Below are 27,083 nucleotides of genomic sequence, written 5' to 3'. Positions count from 1 at the left end.
AGTTTTTAAACTTAGATGTGAACTTTTAAATATCAGGATGTCTTAAAATGTAACAGTCCTGACTAAGGTTTACAGTACAATAAAATCTGGAACACTCTGAAACACAATCAGGTGAATATTTTAAACACTTATGTGGTCAGCAGCGACAGTGACCACAGAAATGCTTTTTTGAAAACAAAAAATATCCATGATGGTTTAATGGATAAGTTTGACCTTTTTATACCTACAGATGAACAGGGGTCTGTGCATCTGCATAAAACTCTAGTGGTAAATTGGTACAAATCGTCCCTGGACTGAAGTCATGGACAGTCATAACTCCTTGGGAGGAGTAAATGTTCAAATATAAAGTAGGCCCGTACATACCTTGTTTTTAAATATCTGTAAATATCCTTGACGATTCTCTGGATAAATTTGGCTGTTTTATACATCATGAAAGTAATTCTCCAAGGAGCCACCTAAAGCTAGGCAGCAAGTTCTTGCGTAAATGCTGGTATTTTAGTCATTTGCACACATATGTGAACACATACCCAGACAAATAATAATCTGTAAGTTACGCATATCTTTGATAGCGTCTACTTTGAAGGTGGTATTCACATAGGTGGAGTCTGATCAGAGCATGGGCAGAGTGCACACTTACACAACTAACATATAAGGGCCGATATTCAGACTACAGAGGTTAGCCTGGCTAACTCCCGTGGTCATCGGTGATGCTGGATATTCAATTTCAGTCTATTTCTGGTGACTGGTGTTTATTTTTAACCAGTTTGAACTTAACCAACCAAGCCGATATTCAGCATTGGCTGGTTCAAACCGGTCAAACATATTCCAGGTATATACATGGCCAAACATGGCTGCTAAACTCACACTGAAAATCGGCAGATAGCTGGTTGTATCACGTGATATAACCAGCTAGTTGCTAACCGCCGATAAGCAGGAGATAGCTGGCTGTCTCCCACCAAATATCGCCAGATAGCCAGCTAAGTAAAATTTAACCGGTCAGGAACTGTTCATGCCCAGTTAAATGATTTTGAATATCAGGGGATTGAATAAGTTACAATCGTGTCTCAAATCTAGGTGCAAACATGTATATGTCCTCTGACTGGCATTAAGTGCTTGCACCTAAGTACATAGGCGCATATATGCCACCTATATATATAGACACCTGCTTTCCTATATAGAATAGGTTCCAAATAGGCATTGGTTGCCCCTTTATAGAACTGATCTTAGAGAGGGGTATGTGTGAAAGCCAAGTTGGCACCTATTATAAGCTTATGTTATAAAAACATTGTGACAAGGCTACTGCCAGGGCAGCTAGGATGAAGCGGTTAGACCCTGAAATACAAGTACCAGAAGCCATTGCAAGGAGGGAGGCAGAGAGTAGTCTGGAGACAAGGGAATGGATTCCCAGCTCCAGCAGAGGGAGCCAGGGGGATAGCCAGGCTTAGCCTATAATTTCGTCACCCACTAGGGGGAGGCAGAGGGAAGAAGCTCAGTTCCCCTGGATACGCAATCAATATATTATGCGGCCCAGCTGGGATAGAGAGGGGCCCAGGGAGAGGGAAGGAGATAATTGAATGAATTATATGGAAGGGGGGTAGATCACATGGGGGAGGAATCCCAGAGGGGAGAAGCCTCTATGGAGTGGGAGAGTTCCAAGGCAGGCATGGCCAGCTCCCGAGGGTTTGGAAATGGTGTTAAGAGGTGAGAGTAACCTGCTTTATTGGAAGCCCGATTTATTTGGAAGCCTGCTTCATTTACCTGCTTTACTGGAAGCCTGATTTATTTGGAAGCCTGCTTTACTTACCTGCTCATAGAAAGCCTGACTTTGAAAACCTGCCTTATTCTGGGAAAACTCTGGGGGTTGAAAACCTATTTTGGGTGGAACCTGTTTATTTGGGGATAACGTATGTACTGAAGTTTGAGACAGCTGTTGATGGCCTGATAATAAAAATTGTTTGACCTAGCCACTGTCTGCAAGTGTGGTGAGATCTGGAAGTTTGGCGGATGGACAGCTCCACTTTGCTGGGAAGCAGTGTGGACCCTTTTCACAACATATAGGTGGCAATTCAATTACTGGGCGCCACAGTATGGCACCCGGATACTGCAGGCTGAGCGCTAATTCTATAATGGAGATCATTATGAGGAAAAGGATATTACCAGTGGTGTGCCACAAGGTTCGGTTCTTGGGCTGGTTCTTTTTAACGTTTTTGTAAGCGATATTGCTGAAGGATTGTCTGGTAAGGTTTGCCTCTTTGCTGATGATACCAAAATCTGTAATAGGGTAGACACCCCTGATGGTGTGGATAACATGAGTCTGGAATTTGGCAGCTAAGATGTCATTTGGGCTGCAAAAACCTGAGGGAACGGTACAGTTTAGGGGGTGAAGAACTTTTGTGCATGAAAGGTGAGTGGGACTTACGTGTGATCATATGTGATGATCTTAAGGTGACCGAACAGGTAGAAATAGTGACGACAAAAGCTAGAAGGATGCTTGAGTGCATAGGGAGAGGAATGGCCAGTAGGAAAAAGGAGTTGATGATGCCCCTGTATAAGACTCAGGTGAGACTTCATTTAGAATATTGTGTACAATTCTGGAGACTGCACCTTCAAAATTATATCAAGGATGGAGTTGATCCAGAAGGCAGCTACTAAAATGATTAGTGGTCTTCATCATAAAGCATATGGGGACAGACTTAAACATCTCAGTAGGTATACTTTGGAAGAAAGGAAGGAGAGAGGAGATATGATAGAGACATTTAAAATACAAATGTGGCATAAATGCACAGGAAGCAAGTCTCTTTCAATTGAAAGGAAGCTCTGGAATGAGGGGGTATAGGATGAAGGTGAAAGGGGATAGACCTGAGTATGACATTTCAGACTGGCAAAAAAAGTTTTTAAAGTTTTTTTCAGGGTGGGAGGGGGTTAGTGACCACTGGGCGAGTCAGGGGAGGTCATCCCTGATTCCCTCCGGTGGTCATCTGGTCAGTTGGCACACCTTTTTGAGGCTTGGTCGTAACAAAAAGTGGGCCAAGTAAAGTTGCCCAAGTGCTCGTCAGGGACGCCCTTCTTTTTTCCATTATCGCTCAAGGACGCCCATCTGTTAAGCACTCCCCAGTCCCGCCTTCGCTACGCCTCCGACACGGCCCCTGGAACTTTGGTCGACCCCCGCGACAGGAAGCAGTTGGGGATACCCAAAATCGGCTTTTGGTTATGCCGATTTGGGCGACCCTGAGAGAAGGATGCCCATCTCCCGATTTATGTCGAAAGATGGGCGCCCTTCTCTTTCGAAAATAAGCCTGATAATACTGTACAAATTAGGAACAATTCATATCAGTGTGTGAAATAGTAAATGAACTCGTGGTTTTCCATTGCAATTAAGTTGTACTCTGCATTTTGTAAGGGAAAGGCAGATAGAGCCCTGGCATTAGAAGTGACCCTACAGAGGGATCTGGCCTGTCTGCTTAATGTCTATTCTTCTAATAAGAGGCAAACACAGTGACACTGTGGACCAGTTTGCCCATTATTCTGGGAGGTGATATTAACCATGTTGTTGAGGATAATATGGACAGGTCAGAGAGTTTGAGGGGCTTCAATGGCCAAGCTATCAAGACTGTCAACCTTAATGCAGGATTTTTCCCTTATAGATATCTGGAGATTGAAGCACACATCTGAGAGAAATGTATAAATGCTGCTCAGATGTTCATGATTCCTATTCCAGAATAGATTACTTCCTCATTGATACTAGTTTGTTTCTGAGATCAGTGGGGTACAAGATGGATAACATCACATAGTTAAATCATGCCTTTCTAAAATAATCAAGTACAAGTAAATCATCCTGCAGAGTAAATCTGCATGACTGAGTTTGTTGCATCTTGTCTTATATACTGTAATGATCGAAGGGTTTTGACTTTGGTTTTACTATAGAAGTCAGTGTGAATTTATCAGCCATGATCAAAAAATTTTCAAAGAGCCTACTAAAGAGAGTAGCTGATGCTTATCTATCTGGTCATGGTTGGAAGACCAATTCTGAACATTTGGGGGTCCATCTTTCAACGGTCAGACAGATAGTCTACAAATAAAAATAGTCGAAAACTGCAGTGACTGTACCCTGGAACGGTTGCATGCCAGGATCACCCCAAGAACAAACTAAAAAATCATCCACAAAGTGACAAAGAACCCAAAGCTAACATCTTATGATCTACTGGTCACCCTAGCTGTGGCTAGTATGAGGGAAAAAACTGAATGAGGAGTTAACAGGAAGATCACTGGAAGAAACGAATACTCCTTCTAAAGATAACATTGCTGCTAGCCTTAGGTTTGCTGAAGAGTAGCTGGATGACCCACAAGACTACTGTAATAATGTTTTCTGGGTAGAAGAGTCAAAAATGTAACTTTTTGGTAACAGACAGTTTTGTTGCCCTTCTGCTAAAGGGCATTAAGCACATGCCCCCAAATTCTATAAGCAGTGCCTGAATTTGCACACCCAGTTATAGACTAGGGTCTGTTAAACATGTAACATAGGGGTCTTTTTACCAAGCTGAGGTAAAAAGGGTACTATGGTAGCAGTGGAGGCCATTTTTCCTGTGCGCCAGGACCCTTTTTACCGCAGCAGGTAAAAAGAAACCCTAAAAAAGACAAGGCCATGCAGTAAGATTACTCTTACTGCATGGCCATGTGGGGGGAGCTCGTACCGCCACCCATTGAAGTGGCGTTAAGGGCTTCTGTGGCAACCTGGCAGTAACTGGGCAGAGCGTGGCCCTGCCTGTTTACCGCCGGTTAGAGCCGCACTAGAAATTATGGAGATATTTTTTGTTGTCCTGGAAATGGCATGCATTGAATGCATAACTACTGCTGGCACCCGCATTGGGCCGGCGGTAGTTCCGGTTTTGCTGAGGGCCCCATTATTAGCTACTTGGTGCTAAATTGGCACTTAATTGGAGATGAGTACCAGTAATTAACCCTAACAATCATTACTGGCACTAATTAGCAATTGCACTCATTACTGACATACCCTATTCTGTAAACTGAGCACCTAACTTCTCTCTCATGCAACTCCAAGAGGCGTGGCAAAGGGAAGGGCATGGGTGAGTCATGAGCATTCCCAGGATTTAGATGCAAAGTTATAGAATACCTAACTTACAGTAGTTAGGAGTGAGCATTTACACCAACCATTGGCAGGCGTAAATAGTTGTGCCTAAAATTAGACGTGAAAATGACTTAAGCTAGTATTCTATAAAAATAGTTCCATGCCTTTATAGAATTTACTCTTAGCATGCATCATCCTGCCTAACTTTGGGCATTGTTTACTGAATCTACCCCTTAATGGACAGTTAGCGTGCGGAAACAGACTACTGCACAACAGCATTAAGGGGTTTTGTGGTAGTTACATTACTTAATTTTGTTAAATTGCCCTGTTAGGGTACATGGCATGGGAGGAGAGTGGGCAGTGAAGGTTTTTGACAGTTAAAGTGCTGCTCTTACTACGTGCTAATTGCCTAATGCAGAGTTAATGCGGGACCACTTACCTGGTAACGGGAGCAGGTACCACATGTTAATCCAAATGTTAAAGCACAACCTGCAATAAAAAGTAGACAGAATGACCCTTCTTGATGCTGCATATTAAAATCTTGTGTTATTGTTAAGTCCAAAATTTAACGCCTTCTAGTAAAAGGGCCCTTTGTTTGTCAAAAATCAAACACTGCCTTCTAGAGTAAGACACTCATCCTCACTATCAAGTATATTAGTGGAGATATGCTTTGCTGCATGAAAAGCTTGCCCTTACAGATGGAGCCATGGATTTTGCATTATATCAGAAAATTCTAGAAAGAATATCGGGCCATCCATTCATGAGCTGAAATTGAACTAAAAATGGGTCATACAGCAGTACAATAAACTAAAGATTCAAGTAAATGTGTAACAGAATTGCCGAAGAGAAGAGATTTTGCATTTTGGACTGATGTAGTTAAAGTTCTGACTTAACACTGTTGAAATGTTGCGGCAAATCCTGAAGCATGCTTTTCGTGCAAGGAAGCCCTTCAAATGTTGCAGAGTTGAAACAGTTCTGAATGGAACAATGGGCCAAAAACTCCCTCAAGGGCAATGTGAGAAATGATCACAGGTACACTTAGCTGAAGTTATTGCTGTTCAAGAAGGTGCCACCAGTTATTGAATGAAAGGTTCACATACTTTTTCATAGAAAGATGTACACTGTTGAATCTTTTGTTGAATACAAAAATCAAACTCAGTTTTTTCTGGCTGAGTTATTTCTTCTATGAGGTTAAATTGTGCTCAAATGCAGACCACCCTAGGGGATTCAAATACTTTTTCTCAGCACTGTGTCAACACAATAAAAGATTAGATATAAATTAGCAGTTGTAAATAGGTTTAATGCAAGGCAAAAATTCAATAACAAGATAAAGCATTCTCCTGAACTTGTGCTTTGTAAATATGAAATTCTGTTTACAGCGATTCTGAAGTTGTTCCACCTAATATTCTTTAGTTCATGAATAACTGCATAATTCTCCTGGAAAACAGAGCTACGATGGGGATGTCTCTATCTTGTGAAACGCTCATGTTGATTAAATTTTCCAGTTAAACCAGAACAGAAAGAATGAGCTGAAGGCAAACTTGTACTTGCAACTGTTCACATAAAAAGGGCAGTTCTATAAACCAGGCAGTCACATGTACAGAATAATGCAGGTATTTGCAAGGGAGGTATACACAGGGGAGGAGCATGGGCAAGAAATGGGCATACCTCCCACTTAAGCAGGATACTTAAAGAATACAGTAAGTTATGTGCATCCCTGCCACATTTAGCCCTTTAAAGCTGACATAAGTGCAGGTGCCTTCATGTTGGGAGGGCCAATTCCAGGTTATGCTTCTATTCTATTCTAGAACCTAATCGCCTAGTTTCCATTATAGAATGGGATCCTACCACATGGCCGTCAGGTGCCTAAATGGAGGTGCCCAGTGGTACAATTACCCCTAAACTACTACTACTACTTAACATTTCTAGAGTGCTACTAGGGTTACACAGCACTGTACAGTTTAACAAAGAAGGACAGTCCCTGCTCAAAGGAGCTTACAATCTAAAGGACGAAATGTCAAGTTGGGGCAGTCTAGATTTCCTGAATAGAGGTATGGTGGTTAGGTGCTGAAGGCGGCATTGAAGAGGTGAGCTTTGAGCAAGGATTTGAAGATGGGCAGGGAGGGGGCCTGGCGAATGGGCTCAGGGAGTTTATTCCAAGCATGGGGTGAGGCGAGGCAGAAATGGCGGAGCCTGGAGTTGGCGGTGGTGGAGAAGGGTACTGAAAGGAGGGATTTGTCTTGAGAGCGGAGGTTATGGGTAGGAATAAAGGGGGAGATGAGGGTAGAGAGGTAGGGAGGGGCTGCAGATCGAGTGCATTTGTAGGTTAGTAGGAGAAGCTTGAACTGTATGCGGTACCTAATCGGAAGCCAGTGAAGTGACTTGAGGAGAGGGGTGATATGAGTATATCGGTCCAGGCAGAAGATAAGACGTGCAGCAGAGTTCTGAATGGACTGAAGGGGGGATAGATGGCTAAGTGGGAGGCCAGTGAGGAGTAGGTTGCAGTAGTCAAGGCGAGAGGTAATAAGAGAGTGGATGAGAGTTCGGGTGGTGTGCTCAGAGAGGAAAGGACGAATTTTGCTAATGTTATAGAGGAAGAAGTGACAGGTCTTGGCTATCTGCTGAATATGCACAGAGAAGGAGAGGGAGGAGTTGAAGATGACTCTGAGGTTGCGGGCAGATGAGACAGGGAGGATGAGGGTGTTATCAACTGAGAGAGTGGAGGGAGAGGAGAAGTGGGTTTAGGTGGGAAGACAATAAAAGAGGATGGGCCTGATACTCAGACCACAGGAGTTAGCCCGGTTAACTTTCATGGTCGCCACTAAGCCTGAATATTCAATGCCAGGCCGTTTACAGTGGCTAGCATTAAATATCTTGTTTTGTTTTTGGCCAGTTCAAACTTAACTGGCTAAGCTGATATTCAGTGCTGGCCAGTTTTAATTTGAACCAGCCAAAGATAGGCCTGGTATTCACATTGCCAAATATGGCCACCAAACTCACACTGAAAATCAGCAGATAGCTGGTTTTATCAAGCAATATAACCGGCTAGTCGCTAGCCATGAATTTTCAGCAGGACATGGCCAGCCGCTGAAAATTCGCAGATAGCCGGTTGTGGTACATTTAACCAGCTAGGTGCTGATCTTGGCCAGTTAATGCTTTTGAATATGGGGGTGGGGGGATAATTTCATTAATGTAGCACTTTGATAATGGTTTTGCACATACCTATTATACGCCTGTTTTATAAAGTCAAATATGCATTATTGAGAATATTTGCAAAGGTTATTAAGGGCAATCTGATTACTGAGTTAGCTTGAAAGGGTCTGTTTGAAGCAGTCCCCTTAGATTCAAAACTATATAGAGAGGAAAGGTCCCACTTAACTTTCTTTCTGACAAGTTCTGAGAGAAGAGGACTTTTCTCTGTTAAGTGAACTTTATTTTGCTCTGTGTTTTGGGAACTTAAAGATTGAGGTTTAAAGGAGGAATTGTAGATTATTGATAGGCAATTGATAGAATAAAAAAAAAAAAGCAAACTTTATCAACTAGTCTCCATACCCTTTCCCCCTTAGTTTTAAAGCTTGAACTTTGTACCACAGAATTAGCAGATAACTTCTAGCAGGCATAGCAGGGCCTAGTTCAATCTTAGGGGGAAAAAAGGAGAGAAGCAAGCTTTATTAACTAGATTCCATAGTGCACAACCCTTTCCCCATAGTTTTCAACTGAAAACGTTTTATAGAGGTATAAACTTAACAGCCAAAGAACATTAAAAAGGATAGTAGCAAGGCTCAAATGTTGTTCTAAAAGAGTTTTTTTATTTATTTATTTATTTATTTATTTATTTATTTATTTATTTATTTATTTATAGCATTAATATCCCACACTTTCCGACCCATGGGCAGGCTCAATGTGGCTTACATTAGTTTAAAAAGGCTTACATCAGTGTAAAAAGGCTTACTTCAATCTAGTAACAAACAATCAGATACATTAAGGGTGAAGTAGTTGGTGAGTAATGACAGAGGGGAAGAAAAGAGAAAGGTGCAGAAGAATTCAATACGGCCGCATAACAGTAACAGTTCAGGAGTCACTATTGCAATGCGGGACTGTAGCATAAGCTTTTCTAAATAAGGTGGTCTTCAGTGAGATTCTGAAAGCTGGTTGTTCGGAAGTAGTTTTAACTGATTTGGGTTTCTGTTCTTTGGCTGCTGGAGAGGTAGCACTTCTACTGATCTGACGATGTGAGGAAGTAGAACATTTGCAAAGGTTATTAAGAGCAATCTGATTACCAAGTTAGCTTGAACTTTCTGCCACTGCCGAGAACATTAACAGTTATCATCTAAAAGGTACAGCAGGACCTAGTTTACTCTTCAATCCCGCCCACCTTTCACAACTCCTGCCCACCCCTAGCACAGCTCTTAATTTATAGTCAAGTTATTCTAATTAGGATAACAAGGAAGGAGTGCTCTTACAGAATTTTAATTACATTTCATTACTTTCTAAGAAGAAAACACTAAATAAATCACACAATATACCATATGAGCTAAAGACTGTTTTATACTAGACTAATATATTTAATGCCTAAGCAAGTTTTAAATTATTGAAAAACTCAAAAATACTAAGATGGAGACAGCAGTCCAGCAGCGAGAGGAGTGCGATCCAGTCTTTTGCACTGTCACACGTATGATTATCTCCTAGTTGGTGAGTGGTTATATGTGTGTGCCTGATGCAAGGAGCTCCTAGCTCTCAGAGAATAAGTTCGTTTTCTTGAGGCTAGAGTAGCAGACTTGGAGGGGCTGAGGGAGACAGAGAGGTACATAGAGGAAACCTACAGGGACGTTGTAAAGAAGTCCCACCTCTAGCACCCCCTGTATTGCCTTGGAAGAGGGAGGTATCCTAGAAGGAGAGCATCACCTGGGTGAAGTAGTAAGTACTCCTGTAGCCAGGACCTGCCCACCAGGGGATGCAATATCCTCTCACACCGAGGATATGTCTCCAAAACCTTCTGCCCGGGCGGGAAGGGTTAAGACAGCTGTTGTAGCTGGTCATTCAGTCATTAGGCTTGTAGATAGCTGGGTGGATGGTGGATGTGAGGATCACCTGGTGACTTGTATGCTTGGTGCAATGGTAGTGGACATCACACATCACCATTCAGGATCTTAGATTGTGCTGGGGAGGAGCTAGCTGTCTTGGTACATGTGGGTACCAATGACATAGGAAAATGTTGGAGGGAGATTCTGGAAGCAAAATTTAGGCTCTTAGGTAGAAAGCTGAAGTCCATATCCTCCAGGGTAGCATTTTCAGAAAGGCTCCCCATTCCACATGCAGGACCCAAAAAGTAGGCAGAACTCCAAAGTCTCAATGCGTGGTTGAGACAATGGTGCAAGGATGAGAGATTTAGATTTGTTAGGAACTGGGCAACATTCTGGAAAAGGGGGAGACTGTTCTAAAGGATAGGCTCCACCTTAACCAGGATGGAACCAGGCTGCTGGTGCTAACTTTTAAAAAGGAGATAGAGCAATATTAAACTAGAATGGGGGGGGAGCCAACAGTCGCCCAGGAGTGCATAATTCGGTGTAGAATATCCTTGAAGGATACTATTGAAACAGGACATTTAGGGAATCCCAGTAGAGAGGTTTCAACAATGCTGAAAGTAAACCAGATGTGCTTAATAAGAGAGAGAGCAGGATAAAAGATGCACATTATCCCCTTCAACTTCTAAGCAGCTTGTAGATCCAAGAAAAAAAAAACACACAATTTGAAGTGCCTGTATACAAATCCTAGGAGCCTAAAAAATAAGATGGGAGAGTTAGAGTATATAGAACTAAATGATGAAGTAGCTATAATAGGCATCTCAGAGTCTTGGTGAAAAGAGGATAATCAATGGAACACTGTGTTAACAGGGTACAAATTGTACCGCAATGATAGAGAGGATAAAATTGGAGGAGGGTTGCGCTATATGTTAAAGAGGAAATTCAGTCAAATAAATTATGCATTCCACATGAAACAGCAATGTGGTATCATTACGGATAGAAATTCCATGTGTGAAGGGAAGGGGTATTTCTGTCGGGCTGTACTACTGTCCACTGGGACAGAACAAACAGACGGATGAAGAAATGTTTACAGAGATTAAGAAAGCTGGCAAATAGGGCAACACTATAATAATGGATGATTTCAGTTATCCCATACTGACTAGATAAATGTTACATCAGGGAATACCAAGGAGATAACATTTCTAGATGTAATGAATGACTGCCTCTTGGAGCAACTGGTCCAGGAACTGATGAGCGGGATCCATTTTGGATCTAATCCTTGGTGAAATGCAGGGTGTAGTGCAAGAGGTGGCAGTGATGGGTCGCCTGAGAAACTGTGCTCAATACATGATTAAGTTTGAGCTACTGTCTGGGGTGAACCATCAAAGGAAATTGACTATAATATAATGAGGAAAATAGTTAAACAGGAGCTAAAAGGATCAGCTGCTAAGGTTAGGGGCATAATTGAACGAAAACGTCTATCTCCATGGGCGTTTATCTCCGAGAACGGGTCCGTGAAGGGGCGGACCGAACTGTATTTTTGCAAAAAATAGACATCCATGTTTTATTCGACAATTTGTGAGCTGGGCGTTTTTGTTTTTCAGTGATAATGGAAAATGAAAGCGACCAGCTCAAAAACGAATAGATCCAAGGCATTTGTTCGTGGGAGGGGCCAGGATTCGTAGTGCACTGGTCCCCCTCACATGCCAGGACACCAACCGGGCACCCTAGGGGGCACTTTTACAAAAACAAAAAAAAAGGTTAAAGAGCTCCCAGGTGCATAGCACCCTTCCTTGTGTGTTGAGCCCCCCAAATCCCCCTCAAAACCCACTGCCCACAAGTCTACACCATTACTATAGCCCTAAGGGGTGAAGGGGGGCACCTACATGTGGGTACAGTGGTTTGGGGGGGGGTTGGACGACTAAGCATTAAGCAGCACAATTGTAACAGGTAGGGGGGGGATTTGGCCTGGGTCCACCTGCCTGAAGTCCACTGCACCCCCTAACAACTGCTCCAGGGACCTGCATACTGCTGCCAGGGAGGTGGGTATGACATTTGAGGGTGAAAATAAAAAGTTGTGAAACATCATTTTTTGTGGTGGGAGGGGGTTAGTGACCACTGGGGGAGTCAAGGGAGGTCATCCCCGATTCCCTCTGGGGGTAATCTGGTCATTTAGGGCATTTTTTGGGGCCTTATTCGTGAAAAAAACAGGGTCCAGGAAAAGTGCCCTAAATTCTAGCTACAAACGCATACTTATTTTCCATTATCGGCGAAAGGCGCCCATCTCTCCTCGGCCGATAACCACGCCCCAGTTCCACCTTCGCCACGCCTCCGACACGCCCCCGTCAACTTTGTACACTTCCGCGATGGAGTGCAGTTGAAAATGTCCAAAATCGGCTTTCCATTATACCGATTTTATTCGTTTTTGTGAGATAAAACGTCTATCTCCCGATTTGGGTCGAAATCTAGGCGTTTTTCTCTTTCAATTATAAGGTGGTTAATCAGACATGAACATTATTCAAAAATACCATCTTGGAAGCCAAGACCAGATGCATTCCACATATTTGCAAAGGTGGAAAGAAGAGAAAACAACAGCCAGCATAGTTAAAAGGTGAAGTAAAAGAGGCCATTACAACCAAAAGATTGTCCTTCAAAGAATGGAAAAAGGACCCAAATGAAGGGAAAGGGAAATGGGACTTGATATACTGCCTTTCTGAGGTTTTTGCAACTACATTCAAAGTGGTTTACATATATTCAGGTATTTGTTATTGTACCAGGGGCAATGGAGGGTTAAGTGACTTGTCCAGAGTCACAAGGAGCTGCAGTGGGAATTGAATTCAGTTCCCCAGATCAAAGTCCACTGGACTAACCACTTGGCTACTCCTCCGCTCCGAAATAAGAAGCAACATAAGCACTGGCAAGTCAGATGCAAAGCATTAAAGAAGGCTAAAAGAGAATATAAAGAAAAACCACAGTGACAACTTTTTCAGGTACATCAGAATTAGAAAGTCTGTGAAGGAATCCATGGGACTGTTAGATCACGAAGGAGCAAAAGAGGCAACCAGGTTGGACAAGGCCATAGTGGAGAAACTGAATGAATGCTTTGCTTCTGTCTTTACAGAAGAAGATGTAAGAGATGTGCCTGTACCGGAAATAGTTTTCAAGGGTGATGATGTAAAAGAACTGAAACAAATCTCAGTGAAACTGGAAGATGTACTGAGCAAAATTGACAAATTAAAGAATAGTAAATCATCTGGACTGGATGGCATACTTCCAAGGGTACTCAAAGAACTGAAGCATGAAATTGCTGATCTGCTATTAGTAATATGTAACCTGTTGTTACAATTGTCCATAGTACCTGAAGATTGGAGGGTGCCAATGTGAGTGCCGATTTTTTAAAGGGTTCCATGGGTTGATCATAGTTACCTGGTCCTAGGGGTCCACATTGGGGGTCAGCATGCAAGAAAAAGATCTAGGTGTTGTCGTAGATAATATGCTGAAATCTTCTGCTCAGTGTGCGGCAGTGGCCAAAAAAGGAAACAGGATGCTAGGAATTATTAGGGAAGGGATGGTGAATAAGACCAAAAATACTTTAATGCCTCTGTATCACTCCATGGTGTGACTGCACCTTGAGTATTGTGCTCAGTTCTGGTCACTGTATCTCAAAAAAGATATAGTGGAATTAGAAAAGGTTCAAGAAGAGCAACCAAAATGATTAAAAGGGGATGGAACTCCACTCGTATAAGGAAAGGCTAAAGAGGTTAGGGCTTTTCAGCTTGGAAAATAGACGGATGAGGGGAGATATGATTGAGGTCTACAAAATCCTGAGTGGAGTAGAACGAGTAGAAGTAAATCGATTTTTTACTCATTCCAAAAGCACAAAGACTAGGGGACGCTTGAGGAAGTTACATGGAAATACTTTTAAAACAAATAGGAGGAAATATTTTTTCACACAACGAATACTTAAGCTCTGGAGTTCTTTGCCAGAGGACGTGGTAACAGCAGTTAGCGTATCAGGGTTTATAAAAGATTTAGACAAGTTCCTGGAGGAAAGGTCCATTGTCTGCTATTGAGGCGGACATGGGGAAGCAACTGCTTACCCTGGGATTTGTAGCATGAATATTGCCCCGCTTTGGGCTTCTGCCAGGTACTTGTTACCTGGCTTGACCACTGTTGGAAACAGGATATTGGGCTAGATGGACCATTGGTATGAGCCCAGTATGGCTACTCTTAAGTTCTTATGTTCAATTTATAAATACTGGTGTAGGCATGAAAGATCACACATTCAAGTAGGTACTAGTACAAGGGTTTGTGTAAATGTCGGTATGTACATTCTTCAAGTATACATGTAAATTAACAAATTTTATATTAGTCACAGTAAGGGCTGGATTCAGTAAATGGCGCTGAAAAATAGTCAAACAGGAAAGTAGAGGATAACACACTGACTTCCACACCGGGAGTATCGGACAAAAAAGATCAAAAAATAGGAGCCAGGAAAAATCCATGCTTGATGTTGAACTCTCTTTAGAATAACGCTTGTACGGATTCCTGCACTGAACTTAAAAGCATAAGTTCAGCTCAGGACTTATACCAATTGAAACCTAGTGTAAATCAAGGTATGCAAGATGGGCGTGCAGCCCCCAAATTCACTAAGTTTCTGGAATGCTCCCAGCCCACCTATGTCCCTCTCATGTCAGTAATTGATTGTTTGCAGCCAATTATTGAGTGTTAATTGCTCATTATATAATTTATTTGTGCACACAACTCAGTATCATGCCCAAATTTGGGTGACCTTTATAGAATCCGGGGGTAAGTGTGGACTGTGCCCCAAAATCCACCCCTGTGCACATCCACAATGAAATAACACACTAAGAGGGTCTTTTACTAAGGCACGCTCATGTTTTGGGTGCGCTAAAATTGTGGGCGAGCTAAACGTTAGAGACATTTAGTGCGCCCACAATTTTAGCACGTGCTAAAAACATGAGCGTACCTTAGTAAAAGACGCCCAGTGAAACTTGTGCACATACTTTCAAGATACTTGGCATTTTCTAAGCAGTCACATACCCATGTTGTTTGCCCCTTACGCTCATAAATGATTAAAATACCAACATTTACTCACATTCTTCATGCCTAAAATAGTCGGTTCCTTATTAAATTACCCTCAACATCCAGTTGGAAAAGGAAATCTTGTAAAAGATTGTAACTATCTTGAAATATTTTGCAAAAATGATTTCAATTTTATGCAGGCTATGAAGGCAGGATGATTTGGTAAAAAGCATAATAAATGTGAGAACACTTTAATCATACGAAGAGCCTGATTCTCTAAGGCTTGGTCTCCCATTCCATGTCAATGGGAAAGCTGAGGAAAGCAGGCAGATCATCAAGCATTCTTCTACAGTCTTGCTATATTTTCTGGTACAGTTGTTTTTGAACACATAGGGGGCAATAATCTTAACTGCCTGTGTTGTTGCAAACTGTATGGGTACTTTAACCAGTGGGACTTGCCCCAGTAATCAGAGCAGAAGGCTAAACAGACTGTTGCTTGATTAACAAGCCTGGAACAATTTCCCACTGAGCTTTCTCTGTAATTTTTTTTTTTTTTAGCTGAACCAACGCACGTCATTTTAATTATATTAAACTGCATGTGTAGTTCAAACCCCTGTCTTCTTTTCTGGCCCCAGGATTGCCTCTGCAGTTCATGAGTAAAGTATGCACATAGTTGAGAGACCGTGTATTTCTACCAGCACACAGGGAGGCAGGAATTAGAACTATAGGATTCTTTAATGCAGGGGAATGAGAGGATTTTCACAGAATGAATTCTTTTGCTGCCCTTCAATCTGCCTGGCAAAAAAAGTGCTTTATGGGGGAACCTTTGGGAGGCAGAACAGACTTAACTGAGCGTAGGTGCTGCTATGTTAAAAAAATGAAAGAAGTTATATTAACCTGTAGATTACTTGTGCACTACCAGGTTAGTATGTGCTAACACCATTAACACTTGTTATTAGTAACTAGGTTCCAGTGCATAAAATGGGATCTGTGGTAAAAATAACACACATTAACCACTGAGCAGTAATGTGGTATATACGTTAGTGGGTCCGATATTCAAAGAATTTGTGCTCCTGACTGAGGGATATGCTCATAAATTGGCTTCTTTGAAAATTTAGTAAGGCTGAGTACATACATTTTTGCTCAAAATTTTGCTGAACTTTTAAATTTAGGAATTTAAAAAGTGGGTGGCAAGAGGGCGGATTTAGCACAGGGAAAATAAATTAGGAGCTTAGCACTGATATTCTGTACTAGCCTCATAAATTAGGCTCGTAAAGCTAGGCAAATGAATGGCAGGCGTCAATTTATGAGCATAACTTTTAAGCTCCTAAATTAAGATGACATTTCAGCTGAAAAGTTATGCTGCTATGTTTAGCTGAAAATAGGGTGCTATTTTAGGAGCATAAATTTAGGAGCTCAGCATTTTCTGAATATTGGGCCCAGTAACTTTGGGGGTAAGAGAAAAGGGTTCCATGATGCCCGAGTCACTTTTCTAATAAAGACAGTTATACACAGTCTCTCTGTCCATATGCCTGTGCACATGGATTCCTCTAACAGTTGCTAGTTTGCACAGCTGGCATCCTCGCTTTCTCTGCTGATGCTATATCTCATCCTGAATATAAAAGCTATGGTCTGTCCTTACTTTCTCTCTCCTTTCTTCCAAAGCTTAATGCAAAGATAAATCAATTGTTCCTCATCAATCTGAGTGGTTATCACTTTGCAATACTATTAAAGTACCATAAGAACATAAGCATTGTTTTGAACTTTCCCTTTGTTAAATACACCCCATTAAGAGACATGTTTCATAAACTGTTGAAGGAAATTTTCAACTATTCTGAGACGAACTTTCCCCCAATACAAAAACTTTATATGATACCTGCTCGAGCACCTAAGGAAAAGGATAAAGAGCTCACTGAAAAAGTTTTGGAACATTTGGATGTATCCGTGCTGCTCGAGCAGTCACAAGAGGTGGTTGAATATACAGTGGGGGAAATAAGTATTTGATCCCTTGCTGATTTTGTAAGTTTGCCCACTGACAAAGACATGAGCAGCCCATAATTGAAGGGTAGGTTATTGGTAACAGTGAGAGATAGCACATCACAAATTAAATCCGGAAAAATCACATTGTGGAAAGTATATGAATTTATTTGCATTCTGCAGAGGGAAATAAGTATTTGATCCCCCACCAACCAGTAAGAGATCTGGCCCCTACAGACCAGGTAGATGCTCCAAATCAACTCGTTACCTGCATGACAGACAGCTGTCGGCAATGGTCACCTGTATGAAAGACACCTGTCCACAGACTCAGTGAATCAGTCAGACTCTAACCTCTACAAAATGGCCAAGAGCAAGGAGCTGTCTAAGGATGTCAGGGACAAGATCATACACCTGCACAAGGCTGGAATGGGCTACAAAACCATCAGTAAGACGCTGGGCGAGAAGGAGACAACTGTTGGTGCCATAGTAAGAAAATGGAAGAAGTACAAAATGACTGTCAATCGACAAAGATCTGGGGCTCCACGCAAAATCTCACCTCGTGGGGTATCCTTGATCATGAGGAAGGTTAGAAATCAGCCTACAACTACAAGGGGGGAACTTGTCAATGATCTCAAGGCAGCTGGGACCACTGTCACCACGAAAACCATTGGTAACACATTACGACATAACGGATTGCAATCCTGCAGTGCCCACAAGGTCCCCCTGCTCCGGAAGGCACATGTGACGGCCCGTCTGAAGTTTGCCAGTGAACACCTGGATGATGCCGAGAATGATGGGAGAAGGTGCTGTGGTCAGATGAGACAAAAATTGAGCTCTTTGGCATGAACTCAACTCGCCGTGTTTGGAGGAAGAGAATGCTGCCTATGACCCAAAGAACACCGTCCCCACTGTCAAGCATGGAGGTGGAAATGTTATGTTTTGGGGGTGTTTCTCTGCTAAGGGCACAGGACTACTTCACCGCATCAATGGGAGAATGGATGGGGCCATGTACCATACAATTCTGAGTGACAACCTCCTTCCCTCCGCCAGGGCCTTAAAAATGGGTCGTGGCTGGGTCTTCCAGCACGACAATGACCCAAAACATACAGCCAAGGCAACAAAGGAGTGGCTCAGGAAGAAGCACATTAGGGTCATGGAGTGGCCTAGCCAGTCACCAGACCTTAATCTCATTGAAAACTTATGGAGGGAGCTGAAGATGCGAGTTGCCAAGCGACAGCCCAGAACTCTTAATGATTTAGAGATGATCTGCAAAGAGGAGTGGACCAAAATTCCTCCTGACATGTGTGCAAACCTCATCATCAACTACAGAAGACGTCTGACCGCTGTGCTTGCCAACAAGGGTTTTGCCACCAAGTATTAGGTCTTGTTTGCCAGAGGGATTAAATACTTATTTCCCTCTGCAGAATGCAAATAAATTCATATACTTTCCACAATGTGATTTTCCGGATTTAATTTGTGATGTGCTATCTCTCACTGTTACCAATAACCTACCCTTCAATTATGGGCTGCTCATGTCTTTGTCAGTGGGCAAACTTACAAATCAGCAAGGGATCAAATACTTATTTCCCCCACTGTAGATCCACTTTGGTGGTATCTTTTGTCTTCTTGCCGGAGAAGGAAGCTATCCTGAGGCAATATCTGAGACAAACCTCCTCTATGGTTTTTTGGGGGGAACGATTTCAACTATTTCCAGACGTATCGAGAACCACACAGGAACGGAGGAAAAAATTCCTGATGATGAAACAAGAGACAGTACAGATGGGAGCTAAGTTCCAGCGTCGATTTCCTTGCAAATGTGTAGTTTTTTATGAAAATAAGACTTATCATTTCTTTGAGCCCTTGCAACTTCGTTCATTTTTGAATGCAAAGCCATCTAACCCGCCATAAGGACCCAACAGAACGGACTTTATTTGTTTATTAGTGACAACCTGATGCCATACTTGTATTATCTCTCTATATAAAAGGCAACACCAACGTTCTATGAAGCCTCCAGCCGGAAGTGTGAAGGGGGCGAGATATCCGGTTTCCCTATGAGTGTCTGCCCCGCCCTCTCTGTAATACAGTCAGTGAAGGAAAACAGCAGAGCACGAAATCAAATCACTGGCTCTGTAACAGTGAAGGACTCAGAGGGGGGAGGGGAGAGAGGCCAGAGGGCAGGGACACACACACTCCCACATGCACACAGAAGAAAACATTGCTAGCCCCCGTTTCATTTGCATCAGAAACGGGGCTTTTTTACTAGTATTTTATATTTCTTTGTTAAATATCCTTATCCTCTTGTAAGGTTTCATTTCAGTCTCCCTAAGTAGAGGACTATGAAGATTAATAGTTTCCTTTGGGACTTTTCCCAAATAATGATTACTCTCATTGATATTATTGTGTTATTTCTTGACAAAGCTTTGCTTTGGTATGTAATTTAAAAGTTATAAATAAATAAATAAAAAAGAACATAAGCATTGCCATACTGGTACAGACCAAAGGTCCATCAACCCAGTATCCTGTTTCCAATAGTGGCCAATCCAGGTCACAAATACCTGGCAAGATCGCAGAAAAGCAAAACAGATTTTATGTTGCTTTTCTTAGGATATGCAGTGGATTTTCCCAAGTCCATCTTAATAATGGCTTATGGACTTTTCTTTTAGGAAATTATTCTAACCTTTACCATGAGGGAAAGTATAGCATTGGTCAAAAAATAACCAAAACCAAGAGCTTTGAAAATGTGTAAAACATTGCTTTTCTGTGGGTTGTAGATAAGGAGTCATACCCAGGTTCATCACCCTGCATTTAAGATTCTGTTGTATTTTTTTATGTACAACACAGTTGACTACATGGGACAGAAGAGGAGCTGTTAAGTGCATTGGTGCTAAATGCAAAAAAATTTAACAGGTTAAAGAATGTTTCCGTATGGTAGCTGCAGGAGACTTGCTGGGCACACCCCCAACAGTTACTGCAGTCTTTATGCTTACTGTACATTAATTTTTGCAGTTACGTACTGTACATAAGAACATAAGAACAGCTATATTGGGTCAGACCATCGGTCCATCCAGCCAGTATCCTGCTTCCAGCAGTGGCCATCTGGGTCACAAGTACCTGGCAGAAACACAATTCCTAGCAGCATTCCAGGTTACCAATCCCAGGGCAAGCAGGGCTTCCCCATGTCCATCTCAATAGCAGGCTATGGACATTTTCCTCCAGGAACTTGACCCTTTTTAAACCCAGATACACTAACCGCTGTTACCACATCTTCCGACGAGTTCCAGAGCTTAAATATTCTTTGAGTGAAAAGTATTTCCTCCTATTTGTTTTTAAAGTATTTCCATGCAATTTCATTCAGTGTCCCCTGGGTTTTGTACTTTTTGAATGACAGAAAAACCGATTCACCTCCACCCGTTCTACTCCACTCAGGATTTTGTAGACCTCGATCATATCCCCCCTCAGCCATCTCTTCTCCAAGCTGAAGAGCCCTAACCTCTTTAGCTTTTCCTCATACAGAAGCAGTTCCATCCCCTCTTATCATTTTGGTTATTCTTTTTTGAATCTTTTCTAATTCCGCTATATCTTTTTTAAGATACGCCGACCAGTGACAGCAAAACCTTTCTGCACTTTAGTAAAAGGGCAGAAGGTTTCTGCTCTTACCACACTACAGGAGATTAGCACAGAGGCATATTTTGTCTTGAAATGGATTTAATGAGTTTTCAAACAAACAAATACCCTCCCCAAAAAGGGAGAAAAAAAAACAGAACAATAAGTCATAGCAACCCCAAACAGTGGTGCAAAATACTTAATCCTCCTACTCCAAACCATGTCCAAACCTACACCCTCCTATACCCCTAGTCCCTTTATCTAGTGGCAAAATAGATGGAACCATTATCCAAGGGGCCTGGATTCTTATGGCCCCCAGGACTGCATACCCTTTCCCCAAACAGGATATAAAACAAACAACACCTCTACAGAGACAAAGCACTATAGCACCCAGAAACCTGCCGTACAAACTGAAAACAGGATGCAGAGCACAACGGAAAGCCAATAACAAAGTGTTCAGGATCAAACTTCTTCCCTTCTGTGGCAGCGACTATAAGTAGGGAGTCCAAATCTTCAAGAAGCGGGTCTTACGTTTAAAGAACCCATGGGATTCCTAGGCCTCCCAGCTGAGTAGTTGATGTCGTTGGTTGCGCCACTTACAATATGAATGGAGAAGTGGCCTAGTGGTTATGGTGGTGGATTTTGGTTCTGAGGAACTGAGTTCGATTCCTGGCACAGGCAGCTCCTGGTGACTCTGGGCAAGTCACTTAACCCTCCATTGCCTGCTGCATTGAGCCTGCCATGAGTGGGAAAGCGCGGGGTACAAATGTAACAAACAAAAAAAAAGACCACAATTGTAAAATACACTTCCTTGCTAAAAGACGCATTTTTCAAAACAGTAATGTTCCTTCATTAGTTTTCTCCCTAAAAGAGCCAGGTATGTCCAAGATCAACTGTTCTGATGGGCCCTTAATCCTGCACTCCAGAATAAAAGCCATATAGGCAGTGACCTGCCTTCAAAACTGCTGGATTACAGCACAAACCCAAAAGGAGTGAAAGTAGGTGCTATTGGTGTGATGGAAAAATCAAGATCAAGTATATATATATGTAGTATCACATCATACCTTATATCATGTTGGGCAGACTGGATGGACCATATAGGTCTTTATCTGCTGTTATCTACTATGTTATATGTTACAGTTATTCTGCTAGAATGCTACATTACACTTAATGAATGGGTAAAATGTGATCTAAATCTTAAGGTTAGAAAATGGTGACCAAGTAGAATTTTAGCAGTGAAGAACAAGCAGCGCTTTCATTGGAAGTGATGGTTAAAAGAGTGTTTTATCTGCAAGTTGCATAGTTGCTTGTCATTAGTCTTCCATTCCAAGGGCCTGAATTACAGCCTGAATCAATGAACTGTATCTACTGTATTTTGGTATTCATGTGGAGGTAAAACTCTGTGCACTGCAGCTTCTTAGTTGTTAAAAACCTCTGATTGATCAGAATGGAGAAAATATTAAGGCAGAAGCAATGACAGGAGACATAAAAGGGGGAGGGTTTTGCAACTACATTCAAAGTGGTTTACATATATTCAGGTACTTATTTTGTACCAGGGACAATGGAGGGTTAAGTGACTTGCCCAGAGTCACAAGGAGCTGCAGTGGGAATTGAACTCAGTTCTGCAGGATCAAAGTCCACTGCACTAACCACTAGGCTACTCCTCCACAGCCAAGTGGTTGGAAAATCCTCTCCTTGATAATTTGCCATGTAAATAAAAGTGCAAAGCGAAAGAGGGGGAAGAGAGGGAAGCCCTTAAGGATTATAGAACAATGTGAGATCTTTCAGCTTCAATGCACTGTACCCAAGGAGGTGTTTTAAAGCATGAAATCAGTACTCTACCCTTCAAGTTTTTAGAATATGTTTGGTTGATATCTCAGCACCTAGAACTTCGCGCATCCATTTACACCAAGGAAATGTGATGTAAATACCAGTGCATAGATTTAGGTGCAGAGAGCCATATTCTATAACAGTGCACATAAATTAATACCCACAAAACGCACATTTTCCTGCACATTACCATGGCCCTTTTTGGCTCCGCGCATTAGAATTTAGGCGCTGTGTTACAGAATATGATTAGCAAGTTGTATGCATAAATTCTAATTATTGTTAATTAGTGCTCATTATTGCTTGTTAAGTGGTGTTAAAATGCTGATTGGCTTATTAATACAATTAAATTATGTGTGTTGTTATAGAATACACTTGGATTTCAGCACAAAATGCTAGGTGCAATATATAGAATCTGGCAGTATATGTGTAAATGGTTGCCTGCTCATACTCCGCCTAGAGTCTGCTCATGTGCATCCCCACCTGCAATCTATGCACTATGTAAGATATGCATGTAATTACTACTGCTACTTATCATTTCTATAGCGCTAGTAGATGTACGCAGCGCTGTACATATAGATTAGCACATAAGCACATATCTGGCTTATACAGGCAGTGGGAAATTCCATGATTTTCGGCATAAGTATATAGTACTGGCAGCCTTTTAAAGGGAAAACAAGTCCCAAACACACCAGGCCATGTTTCATACATAGTGCATTGATGCGTTTGGCCCTAGATTTAGCAGAACAAGGACAATATATGCAACTGAATTGTTACATGTGTGTTAAATGGGAAAGACAAGTATAGGGCAGTATAAAAACTTACATTGCATATAATTCTAGAATGAACTGAAGCACCATTAAAACCTTTCTTTCTGCTTCTGTAATGCATTTTAATGCTAACCCCTTTGCTTGATCTTATCTGCTTTCTATCTCTGTCTTCTCACTTTCCTCCATCTTTCCAGGTGCAAGATGCTATGGGCTATGAGTTACCCTGTGTCTATTTTGTCAGTCTGGTCATCTTTGGATCCTTTTTCGTTCTAAATCTGGTTCTCGGTGTACTGAGTGGGTAAGCTGCCAGTTTGGTGTCTTCTTTTAATGACTCAGAACAAGGCTCCATGGCAGAGATTCTCCTCATCACCCACTGCCTCTCTTCCTCCAAAAGAAACCACAAAAATCCAACTATAGGAACCTAATCCAAGTATTGAATCATCTTGAGCCGAATCTCATTGCCAATGGCATGTGAGATATTAAGGATAGTGTTGAAAGTCTCCTAAATAGCAAGCAGGTGTAATCTTTCAAACATTTTAGCTAGGTTATAATCAAACTGCAAATTGCACAATTCTGTTATTCTTGTGAAGATGTACAACATGAGATCAGAAACTTGGCGATTCTGTGTGGTGGGGGTGGTGATGACGTTGGTTTAATCCTTGGAGCCTTGTAGCATATCTCACTAATTATCATTCCATTCTTCCAGGTCATGATGCCAGAGGAAGTTCAATGGCCCTGGATCTATTTTGTTACACTATCATCACAGGGTCATTTTTGTACTTAACTTGGTACTCGGTGGTACGTAGCGGGTAAGCGGTATAAGGGACAACGTTTCTATTTTTACTCTTGTTATCATCTTACTCTATGTCTATGAGAAAGGTGTGTGTGTGTATATAGATATATATGTGTCAAGAATTCAATGTCTTGGATTCAAAGAGGAATTTCCCTATCCTATTCTACAGTATACTACAAGACACTGAACTCTTACTTAATAAAATAAAATTAAATATTGATATGCAAACCTTGCAGACAGCACCCGAAACAATGTAGGAAAAAAGTGTCCAAACAACTGTACATTAAGCTAAAGGAATGTGATTCATATCAGCAGGCCATAGTAGAAAATATCTAGCTACATTATTGTGGAAAAAAAAAAAAGAAAAAGAAACTCAGACTAAAAAAAAAAAAAAACAACAACTTAAGAACTAAAATTGATAAACAATACTGGGAGTCCACTTATTTTCCAGGAGAGATCAAGGTATTTTAATTAGCAAGTCTTCATTGCCATCATATCTGAGCTTTTATTCTATGACTTTGGGGCCTGAAATTAGGTTTATTAAAAATTATAGATGATTCCAGAGAACTAGCTGTCTGCCCAAGTCTCAATCTTTAATGTAATCGATAGATAATTAATTTAGGGGCCCTTTTACTAAGCTATGTTAAGCATAATGCATACTTATTGCAGAAACTTGGCCTAACACAGGAAATGCTAAAGTGTTGTGCATTATCTTGCCATCTGCACAGTGTTTATTGATTTTTTTTGGAGGGGGCTTGTTGGGGGCAGAGAATGGACGTAGCATACTGGCATTACTACCACACTAACTGGTTAGCGCATCTATAACACGGAGCCCTTAGGCTCCTCCTAAATGGAGGCTGGAAGTACAACATTCGTTAATTTTCCCTTCTGTAGTGCCCTTCTGTCATTCCACTTACTCCCTTATGGTTCCTTTGGGTTTTTTCCAAGTTCCAAATTTATTACAGTCATGATGTGTTGCCAATCAATATTCCCATCAAGGCGGTTTACAATTACAAAATAAACAAGGGTCTAGAAGACAGAGGGGTCCTTTTACCAAGCTGGGGGAAAAAGTGCCCTGTGGTAGTGGCCATTTTCACAACACACCAAGGCCCTTTTTACCGCAGTGGGTAACAAAGCCCTAAAAACAAATGTCCATATGGTAAGAAAATTCTTACCGTGTGGCCATGCGGCGGGAGGTCCTTACCACCAGCAGTAACCTGGTAGCGCACGGTGGTTGCCAATTACCACCCGGGTTACCGCCACATTAACCATTTCCCAGGGAGGGGATTCCCATGAAATGACACACGCTTGACCCAGAACTACTGCCAGTTGGGCCAACAGTAGTCCTGGAATACCGAACCGGTAAAGCCCATGTTGCACTTACCACTGCTCTGTAAAAGGGCCCCAAAAAGTGAAAAGGGGAAGGCAAGAACAGGAATTACAATAGAGTAGTGTGGATAGGAGAAGAAAAAATACCTGCCATATGTCCTTCAGTCACAGCTAGCCAAAACAAATAGAATAGGACACATAAGTAGCCAAAAGATTTCTCAAAATAATTTCCTCTCCCTTCTTCCTTATGTAAACCGCTTTGACTGTATTTACAGAGAGGCAGTATATCAAGTGTGGAATAAACATAAACCTAAACATGTTTTTCATCCTCCATAATGGCTCCACAACTGGCCTTCTCCTTGTGCCCCTTCTGTTCTCTCATCCTCCCTCCTTTGTGACCATCCTTTGCCCCTCTCCCCAGTGCCCTAACCAAAGAGTCTGATCTAATATAATAGTCTTCAGTTCTTACATGATTTTCACTATTTGTGCCCACAGCAGGGTACAATAAATGCACCATCACCACTTATATATGCATTGGTTATGGAGAAGGGATGCAGCCTCAGACGTGACCTCCCAGATATCAATATAGTCATATCAAGCAGGCACAGTTTCAGGGAGTTCACACAATGGTGTCCCTAGCTGCAGTGTATTTCCTAATGTTCCTTGATGTACTGTTGGATGATGGCTCTAATGCAAACAGTAGCGTAGTCATTCAAAGGTATCCATAAAATAAGAAATATCAACAATCATCAAAAATATCATAAGCAAATAAAATGTAAATTAATAATAAAATTAACACTAAGAAAGGCATCATGGTAAAATACACTATAAAATCATAAAAAATACCCTGCAGCAAAATCCTGCTGGCTCTCAAAGGAGTCATTCCAAGGGGGAAACCCCTATGGTTCACCCATTTGGTGGTAATTTGCTGCTGCTTCCCCAAGTCCAGCAGATGACATTAGTGGGGGGCAGGACCAAATAACGTTGGGCTTAGAGGTGGAAACAGAGCAGTCAAGAGCCGTGGAAGCAGCAACAGGGGCTGCAGATGGAGGACAGCAGGCACATTTTTTCTCTCACATTCTCCCTCACTAGGGCATGCAGAGCAGGTAGTATTTTATACCCCTGGACACTTTAACAGGGTAGTTTTGGGTTCCTTGGGATGGTAGAAATCAGCTGTTTTTGGGGTTGGAAGGGTAGAGGGTGGTGGAGGAGGTGGTGGTCGGGGGGTTATTATAGTTGCTTGTTGTTAATATTAATTTCTATTTGTGATTTATAAACAACAGTTGCACAGAATATTATTCCTTTTTATACTTTAATAAAAAGATTTAAATATAAAATAATAATTGTTTTAGGCTTCTGCAGATGAGGACAGATTCCGCAGGGATGGGACGGGGATGGGGACAGAATCCGTGGGGTGGGGCAGGGATGGAGGCAGGGCCTGCAGGGACGGGTTGGGACAGAGAAAAGCCTGCCAGGATGGGACAGGGATGGGGACAGAGCCCACTGGGACAAGCTTTGGCCCCGTGTCATTCTCTAGCTGCCACTGAATATCTGAAGTCAGTGCTGAATGATTGTGCTATCCACTTAGTGGCGATATTCAGACCACTAACTAGATAGATATCCAGATA

General features: G+C 41.9%; 1 protein-coding gene across 1 annotated transcript in view; it reads left to right on the top strand.

Annotated features, from left to right (window-relative positions):
• The window catches only part of CACNA1C (calcium voltage-gated channel subunit alpha1 C), a 1,308,019-nt gene that overhangs the window by 836,643 nt on the left and 444,293 nt on the right, over positions 1-27,083 (top strand). The window contains 1 exon segment of the mRNA XM_030214166.1: positions 23,528-23,631. Within this exon segment, the coding sequence (XP_030070026.1) occupies positions 23,528-23,631 (104 nt within the window).

This window comes from Microcaecilia unicolor, chromosome 9 (genome assembly GCF_901765095.1).
Source record: "Microcaecilia unicolor chromosome 9, aMicUni1.1, whole genome shotgun sequence".
Taxonomy (NCBI): Eukaryota; Metazoa; Chordata; class Amphibia; order Gymnophiona; family Siphonopidae; genus Microcaecilia; species Microcaecilia unicolor.
This window is presented reverse-complemented; position numbering and strand designations above follow the sequence as displayed.